At 50.6% G+C, this 14,644-nt stretch overlaps 1 protein-coding gene across 3 annotated transcripts in view; it reads left to right on the top strand.

Moving 5' to 3' along the window:
• The window catches only part of TMTC1 (transmembrane O-mannosyltransferase targeting cadherins 1), a 256,056-nt gene that overhangs the window by 181,159 nt on the left and 60,253 nt on the right, over positions 1–14,644 (top strand). For all 3 annotated transcript variants that reach the window (XR_016213670.1, XM_070049600.2, XM_070049599.2), the window contains one exon: positions 5,617–5,730. Coding sequence is in view for 2 of the 3 variants with exons in the window: in XM_070049600.2 (XP_069905701.2) it covers positions 5,617–5,730 (114 nt within the window). In the remaining variant the exon portion in view is untranslated. The remainder of the gene's footprint in view (positions 1–5,616; positions 5,731–14,644) is intronic.

Genomic DNA, 14,644 nt, shown 5'->3' with positions numbered 1-14,644 from the left:
CAGTTCGGGTCTTCTCTTTCAGCTTGCACCCATGAATGAGCTCAGGCAGTGGTTTTGTTTCTGTGTCTGCCTCGTGTCACGTGTCTTAGTGACCGCTCGCGGCCTGCATTTAGCTGCCCTGCACTCTGTTGGTGATCGCAGAAGCAGCCGCGTGTGAATCCTGGGTCTGCTGCTCTCGGATGTCTCCCGTGCCCTGGCCTGCAGCTCTGCACGGTGCTGCTCAGGTCTCTCCTCCAGGGACTTCCTCCAATTCCCAGCTGGTCAATTTTCCATGGTACACCTTTGCTAGGTCTTTATTTCAATTAAAAGATCCTCAAAACATTAACACATTTACCTAACAGAGCTTAACACCTTTTTTTTTTTCCAAAAAAGATTTATTTATTTGAAAGGCAGAGTAATAGGATTGGGGTAGGGATGGGAGGGGGCGGGAGTTGAGGAGTTCTTTCAAACGCTGGTTCAGTCTCTAAACGGCCACAGCAGCTAGAGCCAGGAGCTACTTCTGGCTCTCCCACGTGGGTGCAGGGCCCCAGGGACTTGGGCCATCTTCTGCCTTCACAGGCACATTAGCAGGGAACTAGACTGGAGGTGGGGCAGCTGGGACTGGAACCAGCACCCACAAGGGATGGCAGCACTGCAGGCGGCAGCTTTACCCACTGTGCCACAGCACCAATCTGTAGTTTTAACACTTCGTGTGGAATTCCCCTATTAATATTTTTTTTGACAGAGTGGACAGTGAGAGAGAGAGAGAGAGACAGAGAGAAAGGTCTTCCTTTTGCCGTTGGTTCACCCTCCAATGGCCACCGTGGCCGGCGCGCTGCGGCCAGCGCACCGTGCTGATCCGTAGGCAGGAGCCAGGTGCTTCTCCTGGTCTCCCACGGGGTGCAGGGCCCAAGTACTTGGGCCATCCTCCACTGCACTCCCTGGCCGCAGCAGAGAGCTGGCCTGGAAGAGGGGCAACCAGGACAGAATCCGGCACCCAGACCAGGACTAGAACCCGGTGTGCTGGCACCGCTAGGCGGAGGATTAGCCTGTTGAGCCATGGCACCGGCCTCCCCTATTAATATTAATATTACCTTAAAAAGAGAAATTAAGTGCAAGCATGGTATTAGGTGGTATTATAAAATACAGTTGCCGAGAAACCCGATTTCCATTGTGAGGTCCTTCCCCTCTCTTTGCCTGTACGCTTTCATTTAGTCACCATCGGTTCCAGGGGTTTTCCTGTGGAGTGTCCTTCAGCCCTGTGCATCTGTTTTTCATAGCCTCTGCCCACCCGAGCACTACCCACTTCTACTTTCTGGTGAGGAAGTAGACGTTGTAGAGCCAAGCTCCCTGGGGCTGCCACCTGCTGGCTGAGTGCTCTTGGACAGGTCACGTTGGTGAGGCAGCTGCAAGTGACAGAGTGACCCCTCCTGCCCCGCTCCTGCCTCAGATCCTCTTCAAGGCCTTGGTGTTGCCCTTTATTGGGTTCCTTAGAAACTCCGTCACATTGTAAACAGGCATGGGATGGGACGTACAAGCCTTAGGTGCAGCCGCTCGGTGGAATCCACCGGCCTTACCTCTTGAGACCAAGGGGGGGGGGGGGGGCGTTTTGCACTCCCTTGGCGGTAAGTACTTGGACTTTGCTGATTGCTACGAACTGAATGTCCATGAGTCAGCAATAGACTGAATGTCCATGTGCCCCAGAACGGAGATAGGGAAGCCCTGGCGTCCAGTTGGACTCCAGCTGGGCTTAGACCTAGGAGGAAGTGGTAAAGGTTAAACAAGGTTCTAGGGTTGGGGACCCATATAAAAAGAGGAACACACACCAGAGCTCGCTGGCTGTCTTCTGCACATGCCCTGAGGGACCTCACTAGACACCGGTGGTGCTGGCTGCTCTTGGATGTCCCAGTCCCCAGGGAGGGGCGAGGCTAGGTGTCTGCAGCTTTGCCCACCCAGCCTCTGCTGTTTGGTCCTGGCAGCCTGAGGAGACTAATTCAGGTCTGGGTACTGAGAAGTGAAGTGCATAACAAGCAAGCAGACAGACAGTGTGAAAGCAGCTTGGGAAAGCTTGGGAACAAGTTAGTGGTTGGAAGTGGAAGAGTTCTGAGGAATGTGCTGGCAATGTGGAAGTTAAAGGTTATTCTGACGAGGGCTTAGGAAATAAAAAGCTACAGAGAAAGACTGATTTCTTAGAGAATAGATTCTCACGAACAGAATTGTGGTAGAGATAGGTCTCAGGCAGAAATGAGTAACATGGTCTTGGAAACTACAGGAAAGATAATCCTTGCTTAAGAAAAAATAAACAAAGATCTTGGCTGAATTGTGTTCATATTCTAATATTTAGAATAACAGGTTGAATTTATGAGTGATGAAATTGAAATTTAGCAGAGGAGATTTCTGACCAAAGTGTAGCAGGTGCAGCTTGACTCCCTGTTACTGCTTAGAGTAAAATGCAGGAAGTCAGAGACGCACTGAAGGAACTGCTAAGCAGGAAGTAACCTCAAGTTGAGGATTTTGAAATCCACTATATTAAATGTACTGGAGATGTGGACAGTATTCACATGATCGTGCTGCACAAAATGAGGACGCTGGTTCTAAAGAGAACATCACAGATGGCTGTGGCTGAACAACCGCTGGGTAGAGAATCCTGTGCGTGTGAACCAGGACTCAACTCATCCATTTCAGCAGAAGCCAGGAATCCCTATGAGACCATAGCAGCACCGTCCCTGCCAGCTAGGCCCAAAGAAGCAGCAATAACAGGGCAGAGGGAAAGAGGGCATGGAGCTGGATTAGTCTTCAAGAAAAGGGAAGAATGACTTCCAGATTGATTTGGGGGCCTGGGGGTCCCCCCCTCAAAACAAGCCCCACATGCACAGCCCCTTGTGGAGAGCCCACCTGCAGAGTCATGGAGCTGACACTGCCACCAGTGGCCATGCGCGGTGGAACACTGAACCAAGAAGTGTTCTGCAGCCTGTCCATCTCACGGAGTTCGCCTTGCTGAATTTGGTACTTTGTTGGCACCTGTCACCCCTTTTGTCTTTCAGACTTTGCTCTTTGGAGTGGGAGGGTCTGTCCTATCCATGCAGCACCACTGCGTGTTGGAAGCACGTAGCTTGATGGGCTTCATAGGTTCAAGGCCGGAGAAGAATTTTGCTAGGAATGAATCATAGCTTGAATCTCACCCCTCTCTGATTCACTTAGTACTTAGACTTTGGACTTCAGAATTTAGAGTTGATGCTGTGTGAGTTAAGGATTTGGGGGCTATAGGAATGGAATGGATGCATTTGCATATAATAAGGACATACATTTGGGGGGGCGGAGTAGAATGTTGTGGAGTGAATACTTTATGTCCACCCAAAACTCTTTGTGTTGATACTGTAACTTCCCATGTGACCGTATTTGAAGCTAGGCCTGTGAGAGAGTGATAAAGGTTCAGTGAGGGTATAGGGTGGGGCCCCAATCCCGTAGGGCTCCTATGCGTGCCCCGAGGAGAGGTCAGGTGAGGACATAACTGGAAGGTGACCACCTGCAAGCCAGGGAGAGGGTCCTCCCCAGAACCTGCAAGGACTGGCTTGAGCTCAGCGTGCAGGCTTGTCCTCCAGAGAATCCGTATCCATGTGTCCTGCCACTCACCACCTCTGCCTCCTCAGTGTCTCCTGAATCCTCCAGGTCCACCCCATGCCCGCGGATGGGCCCCTGATCCCCCACTGGAGATAAAACCCCAGGTCTGCAGTGTGATCACAGGCCCGTTAGGGTCTTCACTCAGACTGGCAGCAACTGTGGCGTGGCAGCAGCACCAACGCCCGTCGTCTGCTTAGGACGTCCCACTGTGTCTCTCGCAGGGGTGGGTAGGGGACCTTTGTGCTGCCAAGGGCCGTTTGGGCATTTATGCCATCATTCATGGGCTATACAAAATTAGCAACTTAAAATAAGCCTGCTGTAGAAATAGCGAATTTCGAGTCCCGCCTGCGGTGGCCTTGGCAGGGCTGGACCGAATGATTTCTTGGGCTTCATAAAGCCTGTGGGCGGGAAGTTGCCCTCCCCCGCGAGGATAATTTGATTTGTCTGGATCGTAAAAGCCTCCCGTTTGCAGTCGCTGCCTTCTGAGAAGCTTCCTGACTGCCGTCCTGGGAGAAACACACCCTGCCCTCCTGACACCGCGCTCTCCTGCTGCCATCCGCTGTCTGTCCATCGCCCGAGTTTCCTCACTCCTCTGATTTCCCAGAACGTGGTGAATCTGGCCCCAGCGCAGCTCCGAAGGGGCTCGCTGGAGGTACTGGACAGCTGTGCCGTCGGCTCAGCTGGGCGAAATGCCATACACCTGCTCTGCCATCTCCGCTCCTGGATCTTCTCCCTTTCGTGTGATGCTGCCTGGACCACCCCTTGCCTTCCCTTCCCGCCAGGCTGCTCGCGCGCCAGCCCGTGACGATGGTCTCAGACAAGCCTGACTTTGCTTCTCTCACTGTTGAGTCAGGATCTGCCTGCCCAGCACCGGGTCTGGGAGGTGTCTTCCCTGCAGTGAGACTCCCTGGGCACTGTGCACACACACACAAGGAGGCAGCAGGACTATGTATGCTGGGGGTGGGGGGTGGGAGAGAGCCTCACGCATGACGTGGGTTCCACACTGAAACAAAGACAAAGGAACGGGGAGAGCAGGCAGAGGAAAGGCACCACATGTTCCACCCTCCTCATGTTTTAAACAGAAGGTTGTGGGGCTGGCGCTGTAGCATAGTAGGTTAAGCGTCCTCCTGCAGTGCCGGCATCCCATATGGGTGCTGGTTCAAGTCCCAACTGTTCCACTTCTGATCCAGCTCTCTGCTAATAGCCTGGGAAAGCAGTGGAGGATGGCTCAAATACTTGGGTCCCTACACCCTTATAGGACACCCAAAAGAAATTCCAGGCTCCAGGTTTTGGATCATCTCAGCTCCAACCACTGCAACCATTGGGGGAGTGAACCAGTGGATGGAAGACCTTTCTCTCTGTTTCTCCCTCTCTCTGGTTCTGTAACTCGTTGCCTCTGAAACAAATAAATAAGTCTTAAAAAAAAAAAGAGGTTGTGTCATTGGCTGTTGTCATTATGTGAATGCATTTGATCTTCTCGTTCTTTTATCTTTGCCGTGGACACGGGGGTTGCTTGGGGTGTTTCATCAGTGCTGTGTGAGTGGGGCCCTAGCCCCTGAGAGAGACATGAAAGGAAGGAAGGGTTAGCCTGATCCTCCCGTGCTGACCCCTAGCAGGGTGAGGGCCACAGATCGTCCTCTTCGGGATCTGGGCAGCAGACCCAGGGTCCTCACACTTCTGCCTTCCGCCTCCCGAATTAGGAGAGCGAGGCTGGCCTTGTGGTGCTGGTGGCGCCGTGAGCCCTCGGGTCTGTGGCTGGACCCTGCTGTGCCCCTGTGGGGAAGGCTCAGCTTTACGCGTGTGGCAGGTCAGGAGGCCCTGGGGTCACCTGCGGAGGACACTTTGTTCATGTGCGCAGCTGGTGTGTCTGTGCAGTTAACGAAGCGTCCATCAGATGGCACAATTCTGGAAGCCTTGTTCTAGAGGGATGCAGTGGACGTTGCAGGTGCAGCTTGGTGAAAGCTGTGAGTACAACAAGCAGGAATCTGACGAATTCCTTTTCTGTCTCCATTGTAGGTCTGGAGTTGAGACTCTGCCGCACAACGCCAAGGTGCACTACAACTACGCCAACTTCCTGAAGGACCAAGGTCGGAACAAGGAAGCCATATACCACTACAGGACCGCCCTCAAGTAAGCTCCTGCAGGGGGCGCTGGCTGTGTGCACTCAGGCCCGTACTGACGTCACTCTTCCCTCCCTGGGCGCAGAGACGGCCTGGTGGCCTCTCCTGGTGCTCGGTGTGTGAGCTCATCCATGGACGTGGTCCACTGTGGCTCAGTGCTCGATTCTGCTGCAGTGCAGTGCCACCACGATGCTGCCAACTCCCGGTGTTCTCCTGTGACAGATTTTACGGCCACAGGTTAGGCAGTGACGTGGCGTGCGGTGGAGCACACAGGCACAAACAGGAATTCATTGTCACAAACACTCTAGTAAGTTCTCCAGGGGTTTGTCGCAGTGAATTCTTCATGCTCTCTGTAGGGGGCGCTCTAGGCCTCCCACATGTGCATGGACGCGTGTGAATCAGGTGTGTATAGAGGAGAAATGTCGCAGCTGCCGTGAGCCTGTGTGTGCATTCCCTGGCCTTCTCATGTCCCTCTTTGCACACGTGTCCTTAGGTGTGACCTTCGGGAAAGAGAGAACTTGGGTTGTGTGACCAGCCGTGAGCTGTGGGCCTCTTGAACTGCAGCTCTGACTTTGGAGAGGGTTTGCACTAGGAGTTCCCAGGTAGTAAACATGTTTGCCCTCCAGCATGTGCGGGCCCGATGACCACACGCTGCCCGGGATCCCCCAGGGTGGGAGGCGGAGCGAGGTGATCGGATCCGTCTCCTTTGAAGCGTCCTGGGAGACTCACGGGAGCCTCTCTGAGGGTCCCCAGGCCTGCACAGAACAACACACCCTTGTTTGTCATTTGTTTGTTGAATTCTATTTATTTTTATTTATTGGAAGGGCAGAGACACAGATACAGAGATCTCTCACCTGCTGGTTCACTTCTTAAATGCACACAAAAGCTAGGGCTGGGCCAGACCAAAGCCAGGAGCCGGGAATTCCTCCAGATTCCCCAAGTGGGTGAGTCACCGCCTGCTGCTTCCCTTGTGCACGTTAGCGGGAAGCTGCAGTCGGGAGTGGAGCTGGGACTCCAGCCAGGCCCCACGTAGGGGAGGCCGGTGTCCCGGGTGGTGACTTTAATTCTGCCGAACACCTGTCCCCAGTGGCACAGTGTCAGTGGAACTTTCTGAGACCTGTTCACTTTGGGACATGCTTAAAATACGCATCACCAACCACACTGTGCACACTGCAGTGCCTATGAGAACTCTGTCATGTTCTGCACAGCTTATCATCATCTAATCAAACTCCTTGAGACTTCAGGACCTGGCATGTATGTATGTATTTATTTAATTTAGCGGGTAGAGTTATAGACACTGAGAGAGAGAGAGACAGAGAGAAAGGTCTTCCTTCCGTTGGTTCACGCCCCAAATGGCTGCAACAGCTGGTGCTGCGCCAATCCAAAGCCAGGAGCCAGGTGCTCCTCCTGGTCTACCATGGGGTGCAGGGCCCAAGCACTTGGGCCATCCTCCACTGCCTTCCCGGGCCACAGCAGAGCTGGACTGGAAGAGGAGCAATTGGGACTAGAACCTGGCACCCATATGGGATGCTAGTGTCGCAGGCAAAGGATTAGGCGCCGGCCCCTTGGCATTTATTTATTTTTTAAAAGATTTTTTTATTTTTTATTTGACAGGTAGAGTTACAGACAGTGAGAGAGAGAGAGAGAGAGGTTTTCCTTCCATTGGTTCACTCCCCAAATGGCCGCAATGGCTGGAGCTGCGCCGGTCCGAAGCCAGGAGCTAGGAGCTTCCTCCTGGTCTCCCATGTGGGTGCAGGGGCCCAAGCACTTGGACCATCTTCTACAGCTTTCCCAGGCCGCAGCAGAGAGCCACACTGGAAGAGGAGCAGCCAGGACACGAACCGGCGCCCATATGGGATGCCAGCGCCGCAGGCGGAGGATTAACCTAGTGCGCCATGGCACCAGCCCCAGGACCTGGCATTTATAACACGGGTTTTAAAGCATACATAGCAAGTTCATTACCAAATACTTTTCCAAATTCTACTGGAGATGTATAATCTAGAGGGATAATAGTAACAAAATTTTTGGTTGAGAAACAGAATTTTTTATTAAGAGATAGAACATTATATTTACAATAAGGAATTATATTCTTTCAATGGCAGACAGTTTCCAAAATATTTTAAATGCTTATCTCTGGTTGGTGAGGTTGTGGTTTTTTTTTTTCCTGATATTTTCTTGAGTGTTCCATGTGTTCCACAGTGAGGATGTATTATTTTGAAAGGAGGCAATGTCATGTTTAAATAGGCATATTCATTCAGGGGCACGAACGAAGTGTGTTTTTGCTTTAATAACTAATGTTCAAAGATTTTTAGGTCGTGTTCTGAAAGGGAGGAAGAAAGCAGATGGTTTGTCGGTTGGAAGGAAGCAGGTCTAGAGCTTTTAAACCTTTGTTTCGGGGCAACAGATATTTTCTATTGAGTTTAAAAAAAAAAAAAAGAAAAAGAAATACCGACCCTGAGGCATAGCTCGGGGGCTAAGGTATAAAATAATGACAGTTCCCTCACGGTTGATTTCTAAGAAATATAGTAGCTGCTTGGGTACTTCCACTTCCTTCTTGTGAAACAATAAAAATAAATATTTGCTTCAGCAACTGTGCTTCTGGAAGAAATATGTCCCTTGAGACATAGGGAAAAACAATTAAAACCATAAATAAACTGCATAGTAATTAGTGAACTGTCTTAGACTCTCGGCCGGGTTCAAATTCCTTACGATTTAAAACATTTTTGGCTGGTTACCTCTGTGGTGACTTTTCAAAGGATGTGAATGTTTTTCTTTTTCAATTCTTTTTAAAAATGTTTATTTATTTGGAAAGTTGAGAGACGCAGAGAAGGGGAGACGGAGATCACCCACCCACTGGTTCAGTCCCCGGACGCTCTCAACAGCCAGGACTGGGCCAAGCTGAAGTCAGGAGCCAGGAGCTCCCTAGGGGTCTCCAGTGAGGCTGGCAGGGGCCCAGCTACTCCAGCGGTTACCTGTAGCTTCCCAGGGTGCTCGTGCGCAAGAAGCTGGCGTTGGGAGCAGAGCTGAGCCGGGGACTCCGGCGCTGTGGTCGGATGTCCCAAGCTGCGTCCTAATTCGCGCAGCAGCAGACACCTGCCTGTGTGTGTTTGTTAAGATGTTGTTAGAGACAAGAGGAAAAGAGCAGGACCTTTCATCATCCTAATGACTGCTCGCCCCAGGACTGCAGATGACGCTGTCTTGATCTGGCTGTTTGTGTCAGATGTCCCACAGCTGCTCCAGGCCTCCTCTGTCTTTAGGGAATCTGATTTTTTTCTATATTTATACTTAGCAAAAAAAAATGAGTTATTAGGGAAATGCAGGGTCAGGGCACCATTATTTGAAGTCAGTTCCAGCAGTTACCCATTGATGTTTTAATGAGTGTTTGGGTCTCCAAGGCACTGGTGACATTAGTCCTCAGGGTTGTGTCTGCACCAGTCACTTCCAGGCTGGCCTGCACCTCTGCCAATAGCCTTCTACTAAATTGATAATTATATACAACATGAGCATTCTGTTGCTTTTCTGCTTTGTTTTTTAAATAATGCAGAAGTAGGCCGGCGCCATGGCTCACTAGGCTAATCCTCCGCCTTGTGGCGCCGGCACACCGGGTTCTAGTCCCGGTCGGGGCGCTGGATTCTGTCCCGGTTGCCCCTCTTCCAGGCCAGCCCTCTGCTGTGGCCAGGGAGGGCAGTGGAGGATGGCCCACGTGCTTGGGCCCTGCACCCCATGGGAGACCAGGAAAAGCACCTGGCTCCTGGCTCCTGCCATCGGATCAGCGCGGTGTGCCAGTCGCAGCGCGCTGGCCGCGGCAGCCATTGGAGGGTGAACCAACGGCAAAGGAAGACCTTTCTCTCTGTCTCTCTCTCTCACTGTCCACTCTGCCTGTCAAAAAAAAAAAAAAAAAAATAATGCAGAAGTACCATTGGCTTCTCTTCCCCTTCGCTAGCCCTCACTGCTGTCGTGTAATGAACATCCCCCCTGGGAATGCTACCAGAAAGGTTCTATGGTAAAGACCCAAATCATCAAAACTATAATAACGAGTAGTGGCTGGGATCCTTCGCTAGGTCCTCAGCAAACAGGAGAGCTGGCTTTGCTTTGCTGTGAGGGGTGGTGCTCTCGTGTGTCCTTGCTGCCTGACATGTTCCACAGTGTGAAATCAGAAAACCGCTGGGGTCTGTGCTGTCTGCCTTCCAAGCTTTCTGACCATGCGTTTCCCACGGGGAAGGTTCCCACCATTCCTGGACAGGAGTAGACAGGCCGGGACCACCCAACAATTCAACACTTCCTGCACAGGCACTCCCAGGAAACACTGCACCCAGTACGCCAAGAGGAGACACGGGGACCTGTCAAACATCACCCAGCCTCATGCGTGTGAGGGACTTCAGACAGCTCATGGAACGAAAGGTGGACCTGAAAGATCAGCGTGTTTTGGTGCAAAAAATGAAATCATATATGGAAATGGTATGAGCACGCATGCCTCAATTTTTATGCCACGTTCTTGCCTCCACAGATAGGAATTGAAAGCGGAGGATTAATACAGTGCAGACGTAAGAGCAGGATGTGGTTAAAGGTGAGAGAGTGAACACACATTTGCACATGAGTGTGGGCAGCTCCCCAAGAGATACCCGTTGTGTTGGCCAGCGCCGTGGCTCACTAGGCTAATCCTCCGCCTGTGGCATTGGCACTCCAGGTTCTAGTCCTGGTTGGGGTGCCGATTCTGTCCCGGTTGCTCCTCTTCCAGGCCAGCTCTCTGCTGTGGCCCGGGAGGGCAGTGCAGGATGGCCCAAGTGCTTGGGCCCTGCACCCGCATGGGAGACCAGGAGGAAGCACCTGGCTCCTGGTTTCGGATCTGCGCAGCGCCAGCCATAACGGCCATTTGGGGGTGAACCAACGGAAGGAAGACCTTTCTCTCTAACTGTGCCTGTAAAAAAAAAAAAGAAATACCCGTTGTGGGTGGGCACAGAGTTGCCTGTGAGGGTAGAACGAGGGAGAGGGCTACAGCAGGATCCAGAAGCAAGATCTGCCGCTCCCTGTATCAGCTCCTTTTAGACAAGCAGGGTGGACACCGCAGGGTACAGTTTCATGTCCATGAGGCCTTCTGGGAGTTGCATGGCACCAGTGAGGGTTAACTTCCATGGGACTGTCATGGCATCTCCTTCTCTGTCCAAGATGTGTCTCAAGTGCATTATAGGAAATGGGCGCACTGGGTTGACAGGTAAGGGGTGTGGTTACAGTGCAGGACTACACAGATGTTATTTTTAGAAGTTCTTCCAACTTCGTTTATTCTTAAGTAACTTCCTACGTAGGTCCCCCGTATCAGAAGGGTCTTCAAAAAATTCATGGAAAATACTTGAAAGAACTATGCATGAATTTCACAGTGTTTTTTTTTTTTTTTTTGCACCAAAATAAACTTATCAATTCCATTTTTTTTCATGAACTTTGTGAAGTACCCCTGTACTTTTTTGATTAGCTTAAAAGCCAGTTAAAAGTAGAGAATCATAAAACAAATTAGTCTCACTCTTGAAATTTGCCCTGAAATTTCAAGCACACACGCATTCACCAGTCTTGCATAATGTCTAACCAACCACGTCCTTTGCCTCAAACAAGAGTCTGCTGATGAGAATCTGTAAGCAGCACATCCATAATTCATGGCTCTGATGATCACTGTGGTTTTCTAAGTGGGATAAAAATTTTTCAGATATTTACAAAGTAATTTGCGTTGACTGAGATTTTTGCGATTTTTCTCCTCTAGTCTGTTGTAGTTGTCTTGCTCTTATGTCGTTCAATAATACTGCTTTTAACCACTTCTGACCTCTTTTGGTAATTCAATATATTTGGGTATTTTTCATAGAAATGACTCTTCTTTGCACATTCTGTCAGTTTACAAAATGTTTCTTTATGCTGTGCAGTTGCAGTGAGAACTATGGAACACATTTTGTACTAAACACAACTCACTAAGCACCACCAGTACTGGGAGCAGACAGGCCCAGACTCCCAGAGAAAGGGGACTGATTTCTGCATATCCAGTGGTCTGTCTTACAGGAAACAGACCACCTGGAAATCCAACACCACCACCGATAGACCGTTTTAGAAGGGTTTCCATGGTGGGCAGCAGAGTCTTGAATTCTGTTTTTTATCACCTACTGTGTGTTTCAATTCCCTCTGTGACTCAGTTACTGGTTGGCTGAATGGGTTGGTTGCCAAGAGCCTTGCAAGTGGGAATGAGAATGAAGTTAGCCTTTGTTGGCTGGATCAGGAAGGCTCTCAAGTTGGCCTGTGTTCCCTGGGCCATGCGTTTCCCTAGGAGCCCTCTTCCAGTTGCTTCTCACCAGGATGGTTTCAATGCAGAAGATTTGTCCTCCGCACCCCCAGATGTCGTTACCTGACCTGCCCGGAAGGTGACAGCTGTGCGTGGACAGTCATCAGACTCCTTAAGAGCAGTCTTGTCCACTCCTACTAGATGTGTGGTTGACATTTATTAGAAAATCTAACAGTAAAGAAAACATGTGTGGAAGGGTTTGAAGCCCCACCCAGGCGCCTCTGCCCCGGGAGGGGTGAACGTCCTGTCGCACATTCAGTGCTCCCGTGCAGAAGCAGGCTGTACTCGGTGTGTGGTGGCCCCACCCCTGCTCAGGGGTAGCGCTTAGACTCTCTCACCGGAATTTGTTCAGTGAGCAAAATGGAGACTTGCCATGGCCACGGAGCCTATTGGTATATTCATTTTATTCCCTGCTATGTAGATAAGTATAACCTGGCAAGGAGAGTCTATTAGAATTCAATAAGGGTGTGTAACAAAGAGGCAGTCATAAAGGAATGGATAGTAAAGAAACAGTATTGGCGTCGAAGGAAACCCAGCCATGTCTAATTAACCACTCTTCCCCAATGTCGTGGTCTGTCAAGATCAAGTTACTGCAGTTCATTTTATTGGAGTTTGAGTATGTTTAAAAATCAGGAATCAACAAGTGTTTTAAAAGACTTTCTCTACACAGCCAGTGTTGAATGAATGTTTAAAATAGCCCTCATGACAACAGGTGGCCTTGGGTACCAGCTGCCATTATTTCTGGAAAGAATGGAAATTCCAATTCCATTTGTTAGCTGGAGTTAGCAAGTGATGATGGGGATTTTGGCTGGTGTGCTATTTTCATTTCTAAAAGTCTAAATATACCCTCCAGTATCACAAAATTATGTTGTTTTTTCTTGTTAATGAAATGATATTCTCGCTGTGTTTATAGTGTTAATTAAATCTAACAGTTTTATTCACTAAGTTTAGGAAAGTAAACATTGTGTCCTTTAGAAAAATAACCTAGAATTTTAGTCACATTATAGCCATACTTAGGAAAGGAACCTCAAAGTCCAATTTTGTGGCTTAATCTTCAAAAGGCTTTTGCTCTTTCTGGCTGCCGTTTTCTCTGTGTTAAACCATTTTTGTACTGAAAAAAACTCACTTTGGGGGGGGGGGTCCCCGGGAGGCAGGCAGAATTCGTAGCAGGGCCTTGTACACAGGAGGTTAATGAAGGGTGCCCTTGGGGGTCCCAGGGAAGCCAGGCCCAGAGAGCGGTCAGAGCTGAGGCCTCAGCTATCCCAGGGAGCCCTGCAGCTGCTATGGCCCAGAGCTGTCATGGACAGTGTCATGTGTATGATGACTATTCATATATGTGAAGCAGAAAGAGGTAGAACAACCTTCCATCTGCTGGTTCATGCCCCAAGTGCCTTCAACAATTGAGGCTGGGCCGGGCCAAAGCCAAGAACCTGGAGCTCCACCCGGGTTTCCATGTACGCGGCAGGGAGCCAAGTACTTGGAGCACTACCGCCTCCCAGGGTGCCTGTGAGCTGGGAGTCGGCGTGGGGCGGGGAGCCGGGACTTGAACGCTTCCGGTCCCAGACAGCACGCTGGTGTCCCAGGCACTAGCGCACTTCCCTCCGCAGCACCTGCCGTGCCTTTACTACTGTAGGAGGGGCTTCAAAAGGTGCATGGAAAATGGAATTCGGTCATCATGGGCCTTCCCCATGAACTGAACCATGACTTGTCTGTTACTGTTACTTAAGGTGCGGAGAGAAAGAGACAGACACAGAAAGACCTCCCATCTGCTTGCCCACTCCAGTGCCCGCAGTGGCTGGGACTGCGGTGGGCTGAAGCCAGGACGCAGTGACTCAATCCAGGCCTTCCACGTGGATGGCACGAACCGAGGGACTTCTGTGAACACTGTCGCCTCCCGAGCTCTGTAGCGGCAGCAGACTGGGTTCAGGGGCCAGGGGCCAGGGGCCAGGGGCCAGGGGCCAGGGGTGGGTGTTGAAGGCAGCCAATTCGATGCAGGGTCTGTGTGTCTTAATGTCCGTAACTGCTGAGCTAAGCGCCCGCCCATCCATCAACTTTTTGAGTTGCCGCTCATATTGACTGTTTGGCTAAGTGTCTGTGTCCCTGTCCAGGAAGGTAACCCTCGCAAGAGCAGAAAGCTTTGTCCTAAGCCCCAGCGTGGACCACAGTACTAGGATCATGGAGCTTTATAAATATTCGTTAAACAGATGCTACCGGTAAGCATCTTGATACTTTGTTTAAACTAAGTGAGTTACCTAACTTTTTAAAAGCAAGCTGGATATAAAGTGAAAAGCTAAAAGCCATCAACAATAAAAGATCTGAAGTGACTTTTGATCTCTCCAGCCCCCCACCCTAATACACGCACCCCCACAGCAACATCCAATTGTTCTTTTACTCTGATCGAGGCTGATACAGGCTTTTCTCTATCACAGTTCCTGTGGTTTTCTCCCCTAGGCTTGCCGCCTGGTGTGCTCAGGAACCCATCCCTTCCAGCTGGGCGGAGATCTCACTGAGAATCCAGCCTTTCAATTCCTGCTCCCCCCACCCCCCACCGCCACCACCACTGCTGTCCTGTCAGCGTTCAAGCATCTCCTGTCACGCTCATCTTTAA

Source organism: Oryctolagus cuniculus, chromosome 9 (assembly GCF_051225735.1).
Source record: "Oryctolagus cuniculus isolate XC-2025 breed Fujian yellow rabbit chromosome 9, ASM5122573v1, whole genome shotgun sequence".
In the NCBI taxonomy this organism is placed as follows: Eukaryota; Metazoa; Chordata; class Mammalia; order Lagomorpha; family Leporidae; genus Oryctolagus; species Oryctolagus cuniculus.
The sequence above is the reverse complement of the archived record's forward strand: the minus strand, read 5'-3'. Positions and strand labels throughout refer to the sequence as shown.